Source organism: Cryptotermes secundus, unplaced genomic scaffold (assembly GCF_002891405.2).
Source record: "Cryptotermes secundus unplaced genomic scaffold, Csec_1.0 scaffold511, whole genome shotgun sequence".
NCBI lineage: Eukaryota > Metazoa > Arthropoda > Insecta > Blattodea > Kalotermitidae > Cryptotermes > Cryptotermes secundus.
The window spans coordinates 230,424-249,653 of NW_019727101.1; the positions used below are offsets into that span (position 1 = coordinate 230,424).

General features: G+C 40.7%; 1 protein-coding gene across 1 annotated transcript in view; it reads right to left on the bottom strand.

Annotated features, from left to right (window-relative positions):
* The window catches only part of LOC111864415 (tyrosine-protein phosphatase non-receptor type 9), a 145,556-nt gene that overhangs the window by 109,106 nt on the left and 17,220 nt on the right, over positions 1–19,230 (bottom strand). Inside the window, exons 2-4 of the mRNA XM_023851643.2 lie at positions 9,522–9,755; positions 9,113–9,202; positions 7,402–7,542 (exon numbers count right to left, since the gene is read on the bottom strand). Coding sequence (XP_023707411.1) covers positions 7,402–7,542; positions 9,113–9,202; positions 9,522–9,755 — 465 coding nt within the window. The remainder of the gene's footprint in view (positions 1–7,401; positions 7,543–9,112; positions 9,203–9,521; positions 9,756–19,230) is intronic.

Sequence of the window (19,230 nt, forward strand, 5' to 3'; positions counted from 1 at the left end):
GGCGACATTCATCCATCACCTCCATCCATTACGAGGTCAGTAATACTGCAGCTATACATCCACTCCTCCATACGCCTTCATGGCATAGTGCTTAATTAGTTAAGCACAGGGAGAACTTTACCCGTTATCACACACACACACACACACACACACACATATATATATATATATATAAGGTGCTTAAGTGCAGTATAGAGAGAAATGTAAGGAAAAGTCACGGTTTTCTTAATTTGCAGTTGTAACGATGGCTCTGGATATTGTAGTTTCAAGTAACAGAGAGACACAGCCAACATCTGTTTGGATGGAATGTAATAAACACAGATTCAAGTTATAACCTCCTGAAATGGTAGCTGTAGGGTTAACTGGTTCTGTGGCCTTGCATAAGACCTTACAAAGAGTGATGAAACTTCACAGTGGTGATTATGGAGATTATTATCTTTCCAGTTGTTCCTCCACGTAGTTTAGTGGAAGTTTACTGGCATTTTGGAGGGCTCCGATTTCAAAATCGAATATTAAGCCAAGCAAGTGAACAAGCAGCAAGTTTTCTTCCTACAGTTTGATTATACTGAGCAAATGCATTGGTGTCCGGAGATAGGGACTAGCTCTATTGAATGGACCCAACTGAATATAACACCTGAAGATGGAGACAAAATCCAGTCTCTGAAATGTTGTGTGTTTTAAATAAAAATATGCCAATGCACAATGTCCAGAAACACAATAACTGTATTAATATACTATCATCATAAACTCTTTGATCTTTTAAAAATTTCCTGCATTAGGGGCAAAAACAGCCATAAAAAGAGGGAGAGTCAGTAAATAGGTCACAATTATGTATTTCAGCACCCTGTTGCAATTGTTTAACTTAACGTCCATGTATTTACTGTCCGTCAATATTACAACACTTGTTTATTCATCACTTAATCTTAATTTTAGTTTAACATTTTATATTTACATGACACAACACGTTTCGGCCCCAAACAGCCATCTTCAGGTGTCTTGATATGTTACAAATATTTTATTAAATGATGTTAAAACTGCTACATTGTGTTTGTCCATGTTAAAATCATACGCTGTAGTTATCTTTTCAGCGTGTGATTTTAACATGGACTAACACAATGTAGCAGTTTTAATATAATTTAATAAGATATTAAAGCGCAGCCGGTGAGTAAGGCTGACAACCTTACCGCCATCTTTGAACCGATTGTCTAGAAAATGTGGGACCCTCAACGTCTCACAACCCTATGGGCCTTCATGGCCTGTTACAGGGATGGCTCTACTTTACTTTATTTACATATCAAGACACCTGAAGATGGCCGTTTGGGGTCGAAACATGTTGTGTCAAAGTGCAAAATGTTAAACTAAAATTAAGATAAAGTGGTGAATAAGCAAATGTTGCAATATTGACGGATGATAAATACATGGACGTTAAAATAGGTCACAAATTGAAGTAAAACAGCTGTAATGGATGTAACAGGTTTCCTATGTGTATCACTAGGTAGCAGCACAATCCAGCTTCATAATAGTCTAGGTAGCAGACGCACATGAGCATGTTCAGAGCCTGGCTTCAGTAGTCATAATGGCGACTGTGCTTAAGGAGTGTAGTACCAAAAAGCAACAACATTCTGTTGTGCACTTTTTTGTGGGCAGAAGGACTCAATGCAAAGGATATTATAAAGAAATGTTTACTGTTTATGTTGGGAAGTAAGTGTCAGTTGCGTAAAGCTGTTTACAACTGGGTGGCAAACGCTGATGACGAAGTTGCTGAGACAAGAGTCAAAAGACTTCTATGCTGAATGTTTCGACACACTGGTAAAGCGATGGACAAGTGGATCAATGCTGGGGGAGGATATGTCAAGAAATAAATATTTCTCCCAGGTTCGAATATGACATATTTTACTTTTTACATCCATTATTGAACTATTTAGTGACTCTCCCTCATACTATATAATTATTCATCTGTATCACAGCTCTATTCACTGATGGAACTCTGCTGTTACATGTTCCTAATTGATTTGTTGTTCAAAACCAGGCTGTATCAAGATTACTTAACCCATCAAACTAATCAGATTACAAAATTGACCAAATATCAGTAACAGTCACTACCCAACATGACATAAATTGATGGATGGTGTATACTGATGGGGGGAATTATATTTATTTGGAAGCCTGGTGTAGATATTCCTGTCTGAAATGACAGTAGGCCAGACAGGCTCTGTTGATAAATCCAGTACTACAAAAACCAGTTAAAGCACTACCAGTTACTGTACTGGTTAAACACAATTTATACATGCTATTGCAATGTCCATTCAAAATTCAATAGCAAAATTTTGACATACCCATCTCAAGCTACACTTCCCGCAGATAACCCTTACACTGATGTATTTCTATTATAGCCCCTGAGGGATGCTTCAAAATCATGGTCTCTCTGAATACGCATGTTATGAATTTTAAAAACATTCTAGAAAGATAGCTTGCAGAGAAAGTGTTGCTGCTACCTATAAAGCTATTTTCAGCAAATGTCCAGACCACAATGCCAAATGAAGCACAGATATCTTCCACTGCAATTTATTACTGTCATCATCTGGTTCTAATTGGAACTATCAACAGCTCCACAACAAATAACAAACTGACAAACAATGCCCTACTTAGACCAATTACGTCTCCATTTATAGATGCAACAAAAGGAATAAAAACAACTAATGATAACTGTTATATGACATCCTGAGGTACCAAGAATTACATTTTTTATAATGGGTTCCTACTCAACATTCTCAGCGTTAAACCACAGTTACGCCTACTGTAACTTATATCAGTGAGTAAGCATAACAGTCCTGAAACCTGCATTTCTGTACGTTTCAAACTGTTTACATGAAGCATCATAAATTCACTTCTGTGTGCTTTATTCTTCCAGCAATGTTTACAAAATTCCCACTTAACACTAACAGAATTCTTCGCATACAGAAACCATTTTAACAGCATGTGCACCTCTTGTGGATGGGGAAAGAATCATATTTCAGGCTTGTTTTAAAAAATCAATTTGGTCAGATCCGCTATATGTTATGTGGTATCAGTGTGAAATGAATGACTTCTGTATTATTAGTATACAAAAGTGTCCACTCCATCTTGAATCACTCTGTATTATATGAGTATTAAAACATTAATAAATGTGAGAATCACTGCTCTAATAAAAATTAGAAATATACGAGTACAAATTATCGGTCACACAACAAATCCTCTCTCACCAATTTCCACAAGATGGGTGACATGATTTGGAATGTACAGTGTGTCACACATTAAGTATTAGAATTCTTCTTCCATGTAGCTTTAAATGATCAAAACTCAGCAAAACTGGCATAAAATAATGGCACATGCAAAAGTACTTTAAACTTAACTTAAAAATGTTGTCAGTTGTTTCTATACTACTTTCCCTATTCTGAAAAAATAAAAGTAGGCTGCCTGTATGTCTGCATGCGTACACTCCCGTGCCATTGATAGGCAGTGGATCAGTAAACACATTCCCATGGCAACGAAGACACATACAATAATACAACAAATGTTGGACATGCAGTTTTCTACGCGGTCCATGCAGTATTAAAGGAAATTAGGCAAGTAGTTCTTCCCAGAAATTCCTATTTTATACAAACTATTTGTTGTACCTGCTTAGGTATCAGTCAGGGGCTGCTTGGATAGCACGTGTGTACTGAGAAACAAATTGGTATGAGCAATGGGAGATGTGGGTGGAAATATATAACTCAGAGGAGGGTTCAAAGGGTGGGTTTGTACTGAGGATAGAGGAAGGAAAATGAATTAAGGATGAGGGAGGGAGTAATGTATAGGATTATACAGAGGGGGTTATGTTTAAATATGAAGGGTTTAAAATATGGGACTGATTAAATCCCGTTCACTATGCAGGGCTCAGTTTGTTAGATACCACAGCCTACACTACAAAAGTAAACACATTTATTGTCTCATTAAAGTGAAGACTAATTATGCCCATCTGTGTGCAGATCTCATTTCATATCTCTCTAGCACATTCATATACAGAACCCCTTTAGGTAATTTAAAGGGTATTTGCAGTTCCATCTAGCATGTGACAGGCATGTCGACTGCATGCAGAATATCTTCAGCTATAAACATATTTGTTAGATATGAAAGAATTCATAAGTTCCTAGTAAATGATACTATGATCTCCTAGTTTGATCCACATATTTCACTGGGCAAATACTGTATTATGCTGTAGCGGACATATATATGCAATTGTTTTTACATGGGTTGCACCTAGCAGACAGGTTTTGTTTACTGCAAAGGTGTCTGTGTTTGTATTACTGAAGGAAAACTCAAAGCTTGCGTTCTGCAATAATTTTCTCATAGTACTGATTTCTTTGCCTACAAATGTAAACATGACCAATCCCGTATTATTACTATACATGTTAGAGGAGATAGGGTGTACTTGTAAGGTCAGTGGTCAGTGAATTTTTTGTTACTAGTGTCAGTACTTCAACAGCTGTGAATGGATTATTATGCACTATTTGCATGATTGTGCTTATTCATTCTTGTTTATTACTGCTGTCAACTGGGTATATACTGAGTGTGTGCATTAAATTGTTTAATGCAGCTATTTTTCATTTTATCTTATTAAAGTGAATTGAACTGAGTAAATGGTGACAGGAATTATTATATGAGAAGTAATTAGTAATGAACTGGAAATTAGCATATATAACAAAATACCTTTACTAATAAAACCATGTCAAGGATGCCTGAAAATATATACTGAAGATTAAATGTAAATACAAATTTAAGAAAGATTAAAAATTTGGAGTTGAAAATAAACAAATAAGAATTAAATATAAATACAAACCACTCCATAGAGTGTGACATGTAAGTTTTTACNATAATATTAAATTAAAATGAGATACTGAATAGGTATACTGTTTTCTGGTATGGAACAATATGTAGTTTGGTAGATAGATGGATATACATGTTTCAGAGGAACCTGCTGTCTCCATCTTCAGATTATCAACAGACTACAATGAAGATGCAGACTGGTGGTTCCTCCAAAATGTTGGTCTCTGTCTACCAAACTACACAGTATTTCATCACAGAAGAAAATAATCTTCATAGCCACTTCTGTATGAACCTCAAATTTTACAAAGATATTGGGTAAACGAAAGAATACACATGTAACATACTTGAGGAATGTATACCGTAAGAACCTGCTATTGGGTGGGTTCAGGTAAGTGCTGGCCTATGAAAAATATAACTTAATTAAAGACATTAGAACAACGTGGCATATGAGGCAAGAGGTCACATGCAAATGACATTACAAACTTTCAACTGTGTCATGCAACCACTTAATATGGTGCCAACCGAAATATTTCACGGCACAAAAATAATTTTCCTTTAGTTACAACAGAGACCTAATTCCATGGTGGAGGGTGCTAAATACGTGAGCATTAGGGACAGGGGGAAATTACTGCCTACAAACAGTGTTATATCCTACCATAAACCTTTTGAGTATGACCGACCTGCAAAATAAATTGCTGTGTTATTAAAAGTACGTTTCTAATTCAGAGTTATAACTCTTAGGATTACCAGAAATAAGGTAAGTTGCGCGGATTACAGTACACTTGTGGCAAAGCGGCTGACTTTCATAACATATGTTATTTCATGGCATGACACTCTAAATTCATCACAAAATTAGGTTTATGTTCTATAGTTAGTTTAAACAGCTCTTCACGGATACCTCTGTTATGGACATTTTGTGACATACCTTATTTTGTGGTACAGCACTCTCATTACATCATAAAATTAGGTACATATGCCCCGCCATAGCTCAAGCGGTTAGTTGCTGGTTTCCCATCGCGGCAGCCCGGGTTCGATCCCGGGTCTAGTCAAGTGGGATTTGTGGTGGACAAAGTGGCGCTGTGGCAGGTTTTCTCTGAGTACTTCGGTTTCCCCTGCCAATCTTCATTCCAACAATTGCTCCATAATCACCCTCACCTATCATCTGGGGCTGGTACAATAGGCCAGAAGTGGCCACAGTACAAGGGACTTAGTCCCACCCCACTAGCATTAAAAAAAAATAGGTACATGCTCCATAGTTTTAAGAGTGCTCTATACACGGACCCAATATGGTGAGTTCAGAGTGTCCTGCCATGAAATATGACATGTCACAAAACTGGAGAAGTTCATTCTATACTTGCATTTGAGCTCAGATAAATACATGATGTTCTATATTTAAGCATTCGCACAATTGTTGACTGTAGTATTAATATGCCTTTTGTAGCAGCTGAAAAAGGAATCCACTTTGTATGATGTTAACATAACACGTCTGGAAAGAGCATAATCCATACTTCAAACGAAACAGAAATAAGAGAAAGTCTCTCATATCAAATTTCCAGAACAGACGTGGTCTGACAATAAAGTTCGCGAACTTATCGCGGTAGAAGTATAATTGCTGAATATCACTGTGGACGCCTTCAAAATACTCCCCTTGGGAAGTTATACACCAATGCCAGGGCCTAGTATACCTTTCAAAACAATTCTGGCCTTGGTGTTGTAGAATGGCCTTCAGAGCTGTCGTCATATTATTCCTAAATACTCCTGATGTCATCAATGTCATCAAAATGCCTTCCTTTCAACATTGCCTTTATCTTTGGAAACAGACAAAAGTCCCCATACACTTGCACTAACATTTCTCTGATTTCTTTTCCACTCTTGCCAAATTTAACATGAAATTTAATATTCCTTTGTTGCTCTTAATTCAAGCTCCGACGTTCTCACAACGGCACACCAAAACACACTCAGACAATAATTGATGCCATTCAGAAAGAGATTGTCATAGATCAACAACAACACAGCTGTGAAACACAAATATGTCAACGTCATCAAGCCACAGTGAGTTTCTCTCCACTGCTACCAAGGCAAGCAAACGGTGGCGAGTTCGCGAACTTTACTGTCACACCTCATATGTGAAAATGTTTATGGAATACGTATATGACAAGGTCTATTTAGACCCCATGCACACCAAGCCTGATTATAACCCAAATGGCTGAAAACAGAAACCGCTCGACAACATCTAGACAGTCTTTCTGATCGAATTTCAACATAAAATCTGTGCCCCTGTTTATGGTCATGTGTAATGAGGGATATGGGCCACTTTGACTGAAAATCAGAACTGCAGAACAATATTTGGCGAACGTCTTTAAAGTCAGATTTTAAAAAACTCTGTCTAACAGTTTAGGCCAGACACACAGACGGACATGACTTCCACATAAGGCGTTCTATTTTGCTTTGTATAGAATACCTAAATGGTTAATCAAACACAAATGACAAATTCCATTCAATTGAAATATTTTCATGAAAATTATGCTACAGATAAATGAGATATCTCGCACTTACTTTTAGGAGTGTGAGAATCTTCTGACTAAGATCATAGTCAAAGTTTGAATACTTGGAGTCAGACATGTCATAGATGAACACAAGACCACATTTCTGGGTGTCCACACTCTCCAGCGCGACATCCAGCTGGTATACAACCCCCTGCAGCCATGAAAAGCCTTGTTACTTCAAATCACGCACCAACAGATGGTAGCAGCAGCTCATTGCTCAAACAGCAGAAGAATCACATACAAATGTATGAAATAAATGAATAGATCATTGTTTCCTAAAGTGTGTGTCATGGAACACTGGTATGCTATTGGAAGAGTAGGAGTATGCCTGAAAATTTACGAACATATATTTTGTTTAATTCACTAGTAAGCACTTTATTTCCATAATTCATAAATTCAACCTGAACTTTCCCATGGAATATCCCCAAATTGCTCCCTTACATCTCACCCTGAGGGGGGGGGAAGGTGCGCTCCACACATGCAAGACCTCTCAAAGTGTCTTCTGTCTCAAAACTCAGCAAACTGTGCTGCAAGTCTTTAGACCGGGAAGCAATGGGATAGATTCACTTAAAAATAAGCTAAAAAACTTATTTATGAATTTTAAACCTCTGATATGTCACTGTTTGTTCCACAGAGATTCATCAAATGGTAAAATATCAAAATCAGAAATAATCCTTCTATACATTCGAACAGGATCATGATATTGTGACTAAAATTAGTGATATTAATTCATAATTTTCTTAACGATGTTGTGAGTGACACAGTTTGCATCCTGTGGCAGGATGCTTAGTAAGTAACAAATTGGAAAAGACGTCAACGTAGAGGTTGTGGTTTAAATTTGTAACTTGGATCCGAAAATACCTAGTTGACAGCAATGTCCGATGAACAGAAGTTTAACACATATTCTGTACGAATTCCAGCCGCACTATGGCCCTGACGTCGACTCAGCCTCTAAAAGAACTGAGTACCAGGAAACTTCTTCGGGGTAGCTGGCACGTAAGGCTGACAACTTCACCGCCATTTGCGAGCTGATTGTCTAAAAATGTGGGAGCCTCCGCGTCTCATGACCCCATGGGCTCCCACGGCCTGTTACAGAGATAGATTTATCTTTTACCTTTATTATAAACATCTATGCACTAATTGCCGGTCACGGTAGCCGAGCGGTCTAAGGCATGCACTGTCTTCGCTCGCTCGGAAGCCGGGATCGTGGGTTCGAATCTCACTCAGGGCATGGATGTTGGTGTGCGTTTTTCTGTGTTTGTCTACATGTAGAGGCCTTGCGACGAGCTGATCACTCGCCCAAGGAGTCCTACCGTTTGTGTAATCTCTAGAAAAACCGAAGTGAACGGAGTTCATGGAGGTAGGCCTAGGCCCACTGGGGCTGTAGTGCAAAAGGGGGAAAAAAAGGCACTAATTACCACTGTGATTACTAAAACTATACTGAGACCATGAAAAGAACTCCTATGAATTAGTCTCCCTCAAGGTGATATGCTTCCCATTCCAGCATACTTCCCTACATTCCCCTCCAGTCATCTGGCCTTTTGTCTATCATGAACGTTGGCAGTGAGGTAACAACTTTCACAAGCCACAAACCCTCTGGGATGGTCGACGTGGGCGAGAGGGAGCAGTAGGCAAGGAAGGAAAGCATCAAATGTTCTCTTCACTGCCTTCAACGAGACTTCTTCTAATATCCTCAGTATAGTACACATATGAAGCATTACCTGAAGCGTTGTCTGGTGGGATGACACTTGCGGATAATGCAAGCGAGCTGTGAACACTGCAATGGCAGCACCAGTCGCATCCCGGGTTGGCTGAAACATTACACAACACATTAAAGGGAAAAATAGGAAGACTGTTCTGCTGTGTTTCTGGACACGAAGCACTGAAAGGCTGGATCATGCATGAATTGGATTTGGAACGTAGCCCTGCATTTGCCTAAGCACCACAAAACATCCCATTCCTGATAGCATGAGTGCCGGCTGAGATTCGAAACAAAAACCATCTGAATACAAGCCCACAGCATTACTGTTAGACAAATCATGTAACAGAATCATGCATTATAACCAGCAGATAGCACAATTTTATCAAATCACACTGTTACCACTTACGAGATCATGTGACACTACTCACCAAGATTGTGAACTTGCCGGTGTCCAACTCGCTCTTGAGGGGGTTCTGTCTGGGATCAAAACGAACAAGGCCTTCCCGATGTCGTGTGGTTTCGTGCTGTTCGTATAATGTTACGGCGCGACCCACATCGAATTTCCGCGCAGCCAAGAACTTGACAGCTGTAGCCCACGAAACAGGACCGGCTCTCCGGCGACGACGTAGCCGATTCACCTCATCGATGAAGTTCTTGGTGGCCTGTGACGGATTTTCTGGTCAACTCATAGCTCATTCGTTTAAATCACAGAATCAAAGTTAAGATTGGCATGAAAAAATATACAAATTGTCCCCGTGTTTAACTAAGGAAGCACTACGCCATAAGGCGTATGAGGGAATGGATGTATAGACCCACACCTTCTTGACCTCGGCACTAGCTGGAAGTAAGTGGTCAGCTTCACGTCCCGGCCGCTTTACCCCGGGAAAGAGCCCCAGTACCCATTGGATATGAGGTTGAGTGAAACCCAAAGCCGGTCTGGACGAAGTGGAGAAAATTCTTGACCCTACCGGGACTCGGACTCCGACACCTCGGTGGTCCAGCCCGTAGCCAATTGCTATACCGACTACGCTATCCCGGCTTCTAAAATACTAATGCTCTATGAAATATATACGAAAAAGTAATGCAACTCTCGCTCCACGCCAGTTGTAACGAGTTCGCGGGAATGCCGATAGAGTTGCAACTTGACGGCTTTCATGTGTGATAGGGATAAAATGCGGCATTTCTTTTTGAATGTCTCCCTTGTAAGTTACAAGCTGAGAATGCGACGGCTATAGACCCATGCCCGAATCATCTTTTGACCTCTGGCCGTACGTATGCGCATCTTCATGTGGGCACTCATGATAATAATGGTCGTAATAATGTCAAGGAACTAGGGTTTGCGTGACTAATAAGACGGGTTTTGGTTTGATAATCGAATTTATTGGACCTTTATACAACGGGTTACAACAGTTCAGAAATCACTATCTGATACATTGTCATCTTCTTCGACTGGACACTTTCGACTTCTGACCACACTTCACTACTCCACTACTCTGTTGTACTTCTGACTGTGCCCCTCCTCGGCATGGACAGCACGGAAAACACCGTCTTCTGTTGTCGAGAATGTGTTTATTGGTCCGTTACCTACCAATGGATGCCCTATTGTTCTGCGCGTATATTTCAGGAATCTGTTTACTAAGCCATTGCCTAGCAATGGGCATATGCGTCACAATACATTCGGGTATTGCGACAGATACGTTCCCGAAATGAGTATGGACTCTTATGGATTGTGACAGATGGACCTATATAAAGGCCATGAAAAGAGAAACGATGTACAATGGGAAAGTCGGCGCTTGAGGATTCCTCCTGGCCAACGTTAAACAGATAAGAGTTCTTGTCGCTAGCGGAGGTTATCGCTACACACATCCGTGTGAAGAGCATGGCTAGATAACGGAGCGGAACATAGGGGCACGTACACAGGAGGGCGAAGTGTAACAGCTCGAGGGAAATGATGAAGGGGTCGAACCACGAGACTCACGCCCACAGAATTCCCGAATACGATGACAGAGCATTACAGCTAAATAATCTTCCTATATATCAATCCATATGGGTTTATTATTGTCACGTATGTTTGGAGTGTGTGACTACAGACAGAGTATGGGCTGGTGAATGGATTTACTGACCACTTGTACACACCACTCGGAACTACAAGTAATTACAGCGCCACTGTTAGTCTTCAAGTGGCTTGCCCTTATGTGGAGAATGTGTTGTCTGCATTAACGACCGTGTGAAATTTCATATCGTTACCGTATACATTTATATCGATAACGAGATGTTATATCGATTTACGGCTTCTTACATTGCTCAGGTATCGAATGAATCTTAAGGTATGTATGCTGTCACTATTTATATTATCATACAATCATTATATCTCGACTGTTGGTGTAAAGTTTACGTACATCTGGCTGAAACGTATAGGGAGGTGAACTGGGTTTGGTTCTAGTATACACACGAAGATTTTGGCATTCTGAATAAATACAAAAATGGTAAAACAAGTTAAAAGCCTACTCTGCGCGTAATAAATTAAGGACTGCCTCATGAAGACAGGTGGGAAGTGGAAGTATTGCCCAACCATTTTAACCTCAGCACTAGTTGGAGGTGTGTGGTCAGCTTCACTCCATTGCCGCTTTACACTCGGGGGATTTGTGGTGGGCAAAGTGGCGCTGAGCGGGTTTTCTCCGAGTACTTCGGTTTCCCCTGCCAATCTTCATTCCACCAATTCTCCATCATCATAATCACCCAGGGAAGGCTACAATAGACCAATCAGTGGCCGCCGTGCTGAGTGGACCCAGTTGGACTCCACCCCCCAGTGAGCGAATTAAAAAAAATACTACATTCCTTACGTAATTCTGCCCCATTAATGTGACTTGCGCGTTGGGGATTTTTCTTAAGAATTCGAATGGTGTTCCTTTATATTGCAATTAAAATCTCCTCCCTCTCAGCAAACACACTCTTCCACTCCTAACAACCTGCGTTCTTGTAATAAAATGTCTGTAAGCGATTTCAGTTTTGCATCAGCAGTTCAGTGAGTTAAGTTCATATCATTATGGCACCGGTTGTATCCTCTGTGGCGTCAAAGTTAAATCTGTAGGTAAAAACAGACGATTCCTTCACAACAGGCGGTAAAACCGTAATATGTTTGGCTTGCAACAGAAGTATTGGGTGTTCCATGAAATCACAGCTGGAGCAACATGTACGAAGCGCGCTACATACAAAAACAAGCAACTGAGTTCTTCGAAGAAGCAAGTGCCCTTAACATAGTTGCACCAGTCTTCGACCTCAATAAACGAATTCTTCAAGGACATGTGCAAGCGGATGGTGTCCGCCAACATCCCCAGGTTTAAACTCCAAATGCCCGAATTTCGGTCCTATTTAGAGAGGTACTGCACGCAACATATTCCAGACCAGTCAACATTTTGGAAACATTATCTGCCTATCTGCTATGAAGAAGCCCTGGAAAACATAAGAGGTGACAGAGGAGATGGCTTTATGTGGGTTGTGGACAAAACAACGGATTCCACGGGTCGCTTTATCGCGAATCTTGTGACTGGCAAGTTAAACATTGAAGTTCCTTATAAACCATATTTGATTTGCTCCAAAGTTCCGTACCATACAAACCATTCCACTGTTGCAAGATTTGCGGCCTACCGGAGTTCACAAGAAGGCGCTAATTTTGTATTCAGATGCTGTGGCATATATGCAGAAAGCTGCAACTGCGTTGAAAGTGTTTTAGCCTAATTTGATTCATTTTACTTGCCTGGCCCATGGACTGCAACGTGTTGCCGAGGAGGCTAGAGCCAAGGTCCCCTAAGTGAATTAATTAATTTCGATGTTTCTGAAAGCCCCACATCGAGTGCAATCCTATAAGCAGCACTTGCCAGACACATCCTTGGCCCCCCCGCCTGAACCAATGAAAACAAGATAGGAAACCTGGTTAGAAGGAGTCAACTTCTGCAGTGAACACTTCGAAATTCTGAAATCAAACGTAGCTAAGTTCCCATATGAGTCCGCTGTTTCGGTGGGTGAACACCAGAGCGCATTCAGCGATCCAAAAGTGGCCTGTTCGATTGCCTAGATCCGAAGCAATTTCGGCTGGCTTCCGGATTAGAAACCCAAGGACTTCCTTTGCAAGAATCTATTAAAATAATGAAAAATGCAAATGAAAAGCTTAGTGTTGTGAAATGGGAGGCTGGTGAAGGTGTGTCCACCAAGTTGCAGGCGGTGTTAAAAAGAAACCCTGGATTTTAGACATTTACCAGTGTCTGTCAGGTACTTAATGGAGATGATGCAGATCTCCTTGAAGAGAATGCTCCTGAGAACATTCATTTGTCAAAATACGCACCAGTGACATCTTGTGATGTAGCAAGATCCTTTTTAGCCTGCATATCAGATAAAAAACAATAAATGACCCCAGAGAATATGGAAAAGATTCTAATTGTGTGCTCTGCATCAACAAATTAAAAAAAATAAAGGTTCCCTGCAACAGTAAATATTATTTTCATGCGATGTTACATATTTTAATGAATCCACATATTTTACTACATATTTCAGAGGTTTATGTTCTACAATTATGTATATATTTTTCATGATGATACTGCATAAAAATCCTAGCTCTAGTGATGACAGCTGTTGCTTCCGCTCAGCAACATCACTGGTAACATCGCTGTAGAAGCTAAGCTCCCGTGGTTACCTAGCAACCATCGACTGACTAGGAACAGCGCCAAGAATTTATTGAGCCCAAGCATTCTCTTCGTGTCACAAAATGGAGGGGTGACGCTACCATCTGCACTGAACCCCCCCAAAACAAAGCAACACATAGGTGTCGCAAGAATATTTCCCAACGAGGTGAACAACAAACAAATATGCTTATAAATTTACATCTAAATCGAACAATTCTATCTACTGGGATATGCCTCAATTAAATCAATTCGTGCATTTGTCGAAATATGTGATTTGAGGTGTCAAATCTCTAAGTCCTTAACAAATTTCAAAATATATTTATATCCCATAAGGCAAACATTTAAAGTGATTAGAGGATTCTTAGAGTTTGAAACTTCTTACAAACAAGTTTAATGAAATATACCCACAATTTCAGAGCATGGACGAACGCACGCCTCTGGGACAAAAAAAACGTTGATATTAAGCTGCAAATTAACTGAAAATCTTAAAACAATTTTCCAGAGTATTAACATTTTGAAATCTCTTCAAAATTGCAAGGCACAATTTCCAACTGTAATGGAGTCCACGTGGTGTGACGGGTTAAAATATTAGAGCCTAACCCAAAATAACGCTATCTGAAGCAGTTCCTTCGGTTGGAATAAGGGAATGTGCAGTCGTGTGAAGCGCAAACCTAACCCAACTTGACCTAAGTTAACCCACCATCGCTCAATCCCACAAATATTCATCAACTTAAGAAGTTACGAAGTGGACGGGTAATGGGTTGTTGAGCGAAACTAACCTAACTTAACCTAACGTACACTAAACTAAACTAACCTACCGTAACCAAACATTACTCAATCTCATTAAGTCTTGCCCAATCAGGAGGCAGATGTGCAGATGGCTGCGCAGTGGTTTGCTCGTCCACAATTGTCTCCCACCTCGCGAGTTTGAGCGTTCATAGAGTTTTTGTTACCGATTCTAATCAACTGAATATGGTAGTTTCGGAAAGAAATTCAGTGGCCCAACATTCACGCTTAGTTTCGTTAAAATCGGGCACATGTTTCAAAACCTGCATATCGAGAAGCCACGACAGATACTGCATATGGGACCTCTTCAGCCCGCTCCAACCACTGTAATTGAAAATCCGTCCAAAGAGGATACGTGCAACTAATATTCGACACGTTAAACGTCACCCTTCCTTTATAGGATGCATATAATAACGCCAACACCACAATCTGGGTATTTTCGGATATATATTATCTTACTTACAAACCCTCACCATGAACGACGTGCATTCAGAATGGAGTAAAATTGCAAATCATTTCAATAAATCTGTTTAAACTAGTGTATATAAAAACTGTGGATACTGAGGGGTGTGATTGTATTAGAATAACATCTAAGTTTACCGAGCGTTGCGTAGTGATGGAAGGAGTGGGGGTACGTGACGTCACTCGTGGAAACGCAGAGTTCACGTGACCCCTACTTCCTGTTGTGTCATCCACGTTACAATATATAATTTTTTCCAAACATAGATTTTAATTATCACAGTGTTTTATTTAGCGCAACAGCAACTACTGTACAATTTTAAAAACAAGTTTAGCGAAATATACTCACAATTTTAAATCCCGGAAGTAGGCACACTCCTGGAATATAAAAATGTTTAATTTTAACTTAAGTTTGAAAATATCTGAAAACTGATGAAAAAAGATTTAAGAATATCAATCATTTGAGAACTCCTCAAATGAAAAAGGGGCCATTTCCAACTCTCATGAATACTTCGTGGCGTGACGGGTCAATATAATCCAGCCCATACAAAAATAACGTTTCCTGACGCAGCTCTTCCGTTTGGGATAAGGGTATGTGCAGCTGTGCGATGTGGAGACCTAACCTAACATAACCTAACATTGCTCAATCCCACCAATCAAATGAATACCGGTTTCAGGATGGCCTTCAGTTGGACATCATTCATGCCTAATTTCATGAAATTCCGACAAGTAACTGAAACCTGGGCTGAAGGGGGATGTAAAAATATAGCTTCTGGGACCTCTTCGGCCTATTCCAACGAATTTAGTTGGAAAATCTGTGCAAAGAGAGTAAGTGCAGCTAATATTTGATATGTTAAACGACGTTTCTTTGTAGGGTGTATGATGTCACGTGATAAGAGTGAATATGGACGGATTTTACATTGGTAATCGGATTTATTGCACACATATACACACAACTCGTAACTACAAGTAACGATAGCGCTATCGCTAATTCACAAAATCTGCAAGTACTAAGTCTTCTCAGTCTGCTGTCTTCATGAGCCTTATCTCGCGACGGAGCCTCTGCTTCCGTGCTCACGTTCTTACAGGCTGGCGACTGTCCCACAACTAACGAATTATTCCAACTGTCATACTAATAACATATCGGCAGGGACTGCACAGAAAACACCGTTCCTCTCTGTTGCTGTTCAACTGCTGCTTAGCGGACCGCGCAGAAAACACCATTTCACTGCTGTCTGCGGGCCGCTGTACAGTCACCTATCTCGCGGTCACCGCCTAGCAAAGGGCGCCACAATGTTATTATGCTGACACCAAAATCTTGGTATTTCCGGACACACAAGATCGGGTACATATATTTCGAGACTCACTTTTTTAATTTCGCGCCGGGCATGTGGCAACGCTGTTACTTGGAATGTTTGGTGATGCAACAAAACAGAGGTCACATGGAAAGTGTGAACAAGCTGTATTCAGTATTAGCTGACAATAGCTCGTTAGATCACTGCGTGTCGTCAAGTTTGTCCAGACGTGAAAATGGAGCGTACAACAGAAAACAGTGTGAATGTGAATTTTTGTGTTAAACTACAGAAATCGCCAAGTGAAACGTTATAGAGCTGTTAAAAACAGTTTACTGGTGAATTCCCAAGGCAAACAAGCCACGGATGTCAACGTCCAAGATCAAAACAATGTTAATCTGCTTTTTCGACATCAGGGATCTCATCATCTGTATCCGAAGGGACCACTGTTAATCCGACATTCTACGTGGAGGTGTTGAAGAGGCTTACTGATGCCGTGAGGTGCAAGCGAGGAGAGCTGTGAACAGATCTCTCACTGATTCTTCACCACGACAACGCGCCGGTACATTCTTCGCTTCGAGTGTCGCAGTTTTAAGCAGGAAAAGGCATCTCTGCCATGGATCATCCGCCATACTCTCCTGACTTGGCTCCAGCTGACCTCTGGCTGTTCCCAGAACTCAGGGGTGTGCTGAAAGCAAAGAGTTTCTCGGACTTTGAGGACATTAAATCATCTGTGCGGGGGACTGATACATATCCCTGTTCAGGATTTTGAAAACTGTCTTGAACAATGGCCGAAGCGCTGGGAACATTGTAAAGTACTGGAGGGAGATTACTTTGAAGAACTCTCGGTTGCTAATATTCGTTAACTCTTAAAATAATTTTTTAAAAAGTCCCAAAACTTATTTGCCCGGCCTTGTACATCCTCGTAGGTATGGACTGTCATGACCGACGACCTGCATTCATAATGGAGGCAAATTGCAAGTCGTTTCAATAGTTCTATTTAGCCTAAGCACACACCAACTATCTATACTGAAGGTGTTAAAGCACATTAAAGCATATTACTTTTCTTCGACATATAAATTCTAATTATCAAAGTGTGTTTTATTCAGTGAAGTAAAAATTACAGCACATTTTCAAGAACAAGTTTACCGAAACACACGATTTCAAATAATGGAAAAACGCACACTTCGGGAATACAATAAGCTTTCATTTTGACTGAAGTTCCAAAATATCTTAAATCTGAAAAGAAATTTCAAGAACATAAATCATTTGAAAACTCTTCAAAAGAACAAAGCATAATTTCCTAGAGTCATGGATTCCAAGTGACGTGAAGCGTAACCCAAAATAACGTCATCTGACGCAGCTCTTCCGGTTGGAATACGGTGATATGCAGTCAGGTGATGAGCAAACATAACTTAACATAACTCAACCTAAAATTCCTCAATACCACGAAGGTGGGCTCGCTCTGCTTGCCACTTGCTCTCATGCTGGTATCTAGGGCGGCTTATCCTTCAACACGGAAGAAATTTCGGGTGACTCTCAACGCGCTACACGGAATTCTATCCCAGAAGATAGTAAAGGTAAGGCAAAAGAAGGTAAAGCTATTCATGTAACGGGCCGTGAAGGCCCATAGGGTTGTGAGACGTCGAGACTCCCACATTTTCTAGACAATCGGCTCACGGTTGGTGGTGAGGTTGTCAGCCTTATGCACCGGCCGCCCTTTACCCCCAGGAAGATTCCTGGTACTAATTTCTGTTAGAAGCCGAGTTAACCCCTGGGCCATAATGCAGCTGGAAGGATTAGGTAAACTGAAATATCCAATAACCTCTTCGGGAGTCGAACCCGCGACCGTCCGGCTTGTAGCTTGGTGCCTTAACTATGCCACCGCGTAGCCCTCCCTCTTCATAACCACCGCTGTGAGAACCTCAAATCCTACATAATAAAACGGAAGACTTCAAAATGAACAGAGGAATAAAATGGAGTGAATTTTGGTAATCTCGAAAAAGAAAACAGGTAGTGTCTGTCAGTATTTAGCTTTTACCTAGCGGTCGATTAACTCAGCTACCTACTTGGCCAAGCTGTGACTGAGAGAAATGCATCTCGTTTATTCAGTGGTGGTGTAACATCATCATGCTACTCTGCTTCCAGCTGAAAAAATAGAGGGGTCAGGTATTCTTGATGAAATGTGAGTACCAGGAATCTTCCTGAGGGTAAAGAGCGGCCGGGCCGGTCACGGTAGCCGAGCGGTCTAAGGCGTGCACTGTCTTCGCTCGTTCGGAAGCCGGGATCGTGGGTTCGAATCCCACTCAGGGCATGGGTGTTTGTGTGCGTTTTTCTGTGTTTGTGTACAGGTAGAGGCCTTGCGACGAGCTGATCACCGCCCAAGGAGTCCTACCCTATGTCTAAGATCTAGAAAAACCGAAGTGAACGGAGAAGTTCATGGAGGTAGGCCTACGCCCACTGGGGCTGTAGTGCCAAGAGAGAGAAAAAAAAAGAGCGGCCGGCGCGTAGGGCTAACAACCTTACTGCCATCTATGAGCCAACTGTCTAAAAAAATGTAGGAGCCTCGACGTCTCACAACCCTATGGACCCCCACGGTCTGTTATAGGGATAGCTTTTTGTTTCTTATAGGCAAATTTGCTGAAAACATTTTCTCTAGTTAGAAACATCACACATCACATGCTGTTATTCTATCAAGTATGGCAGCTTATTATAAATGCAGCTATCCTTCCAGAACTTTATGAGGATCGCTATTTTTGATCAAATCTGTTTTAACAATTTCATGTCGAAATTTCAACAGGCTTTATATCAGTATCGAAATACAATTGGACTCGTGTAAGATTCAACCAGCATACCTGCTTCAATTGCTTTCTGACTGAATAGGGCAAGTTGATCACAGAAACGACGGTCAGAAGTTGGTA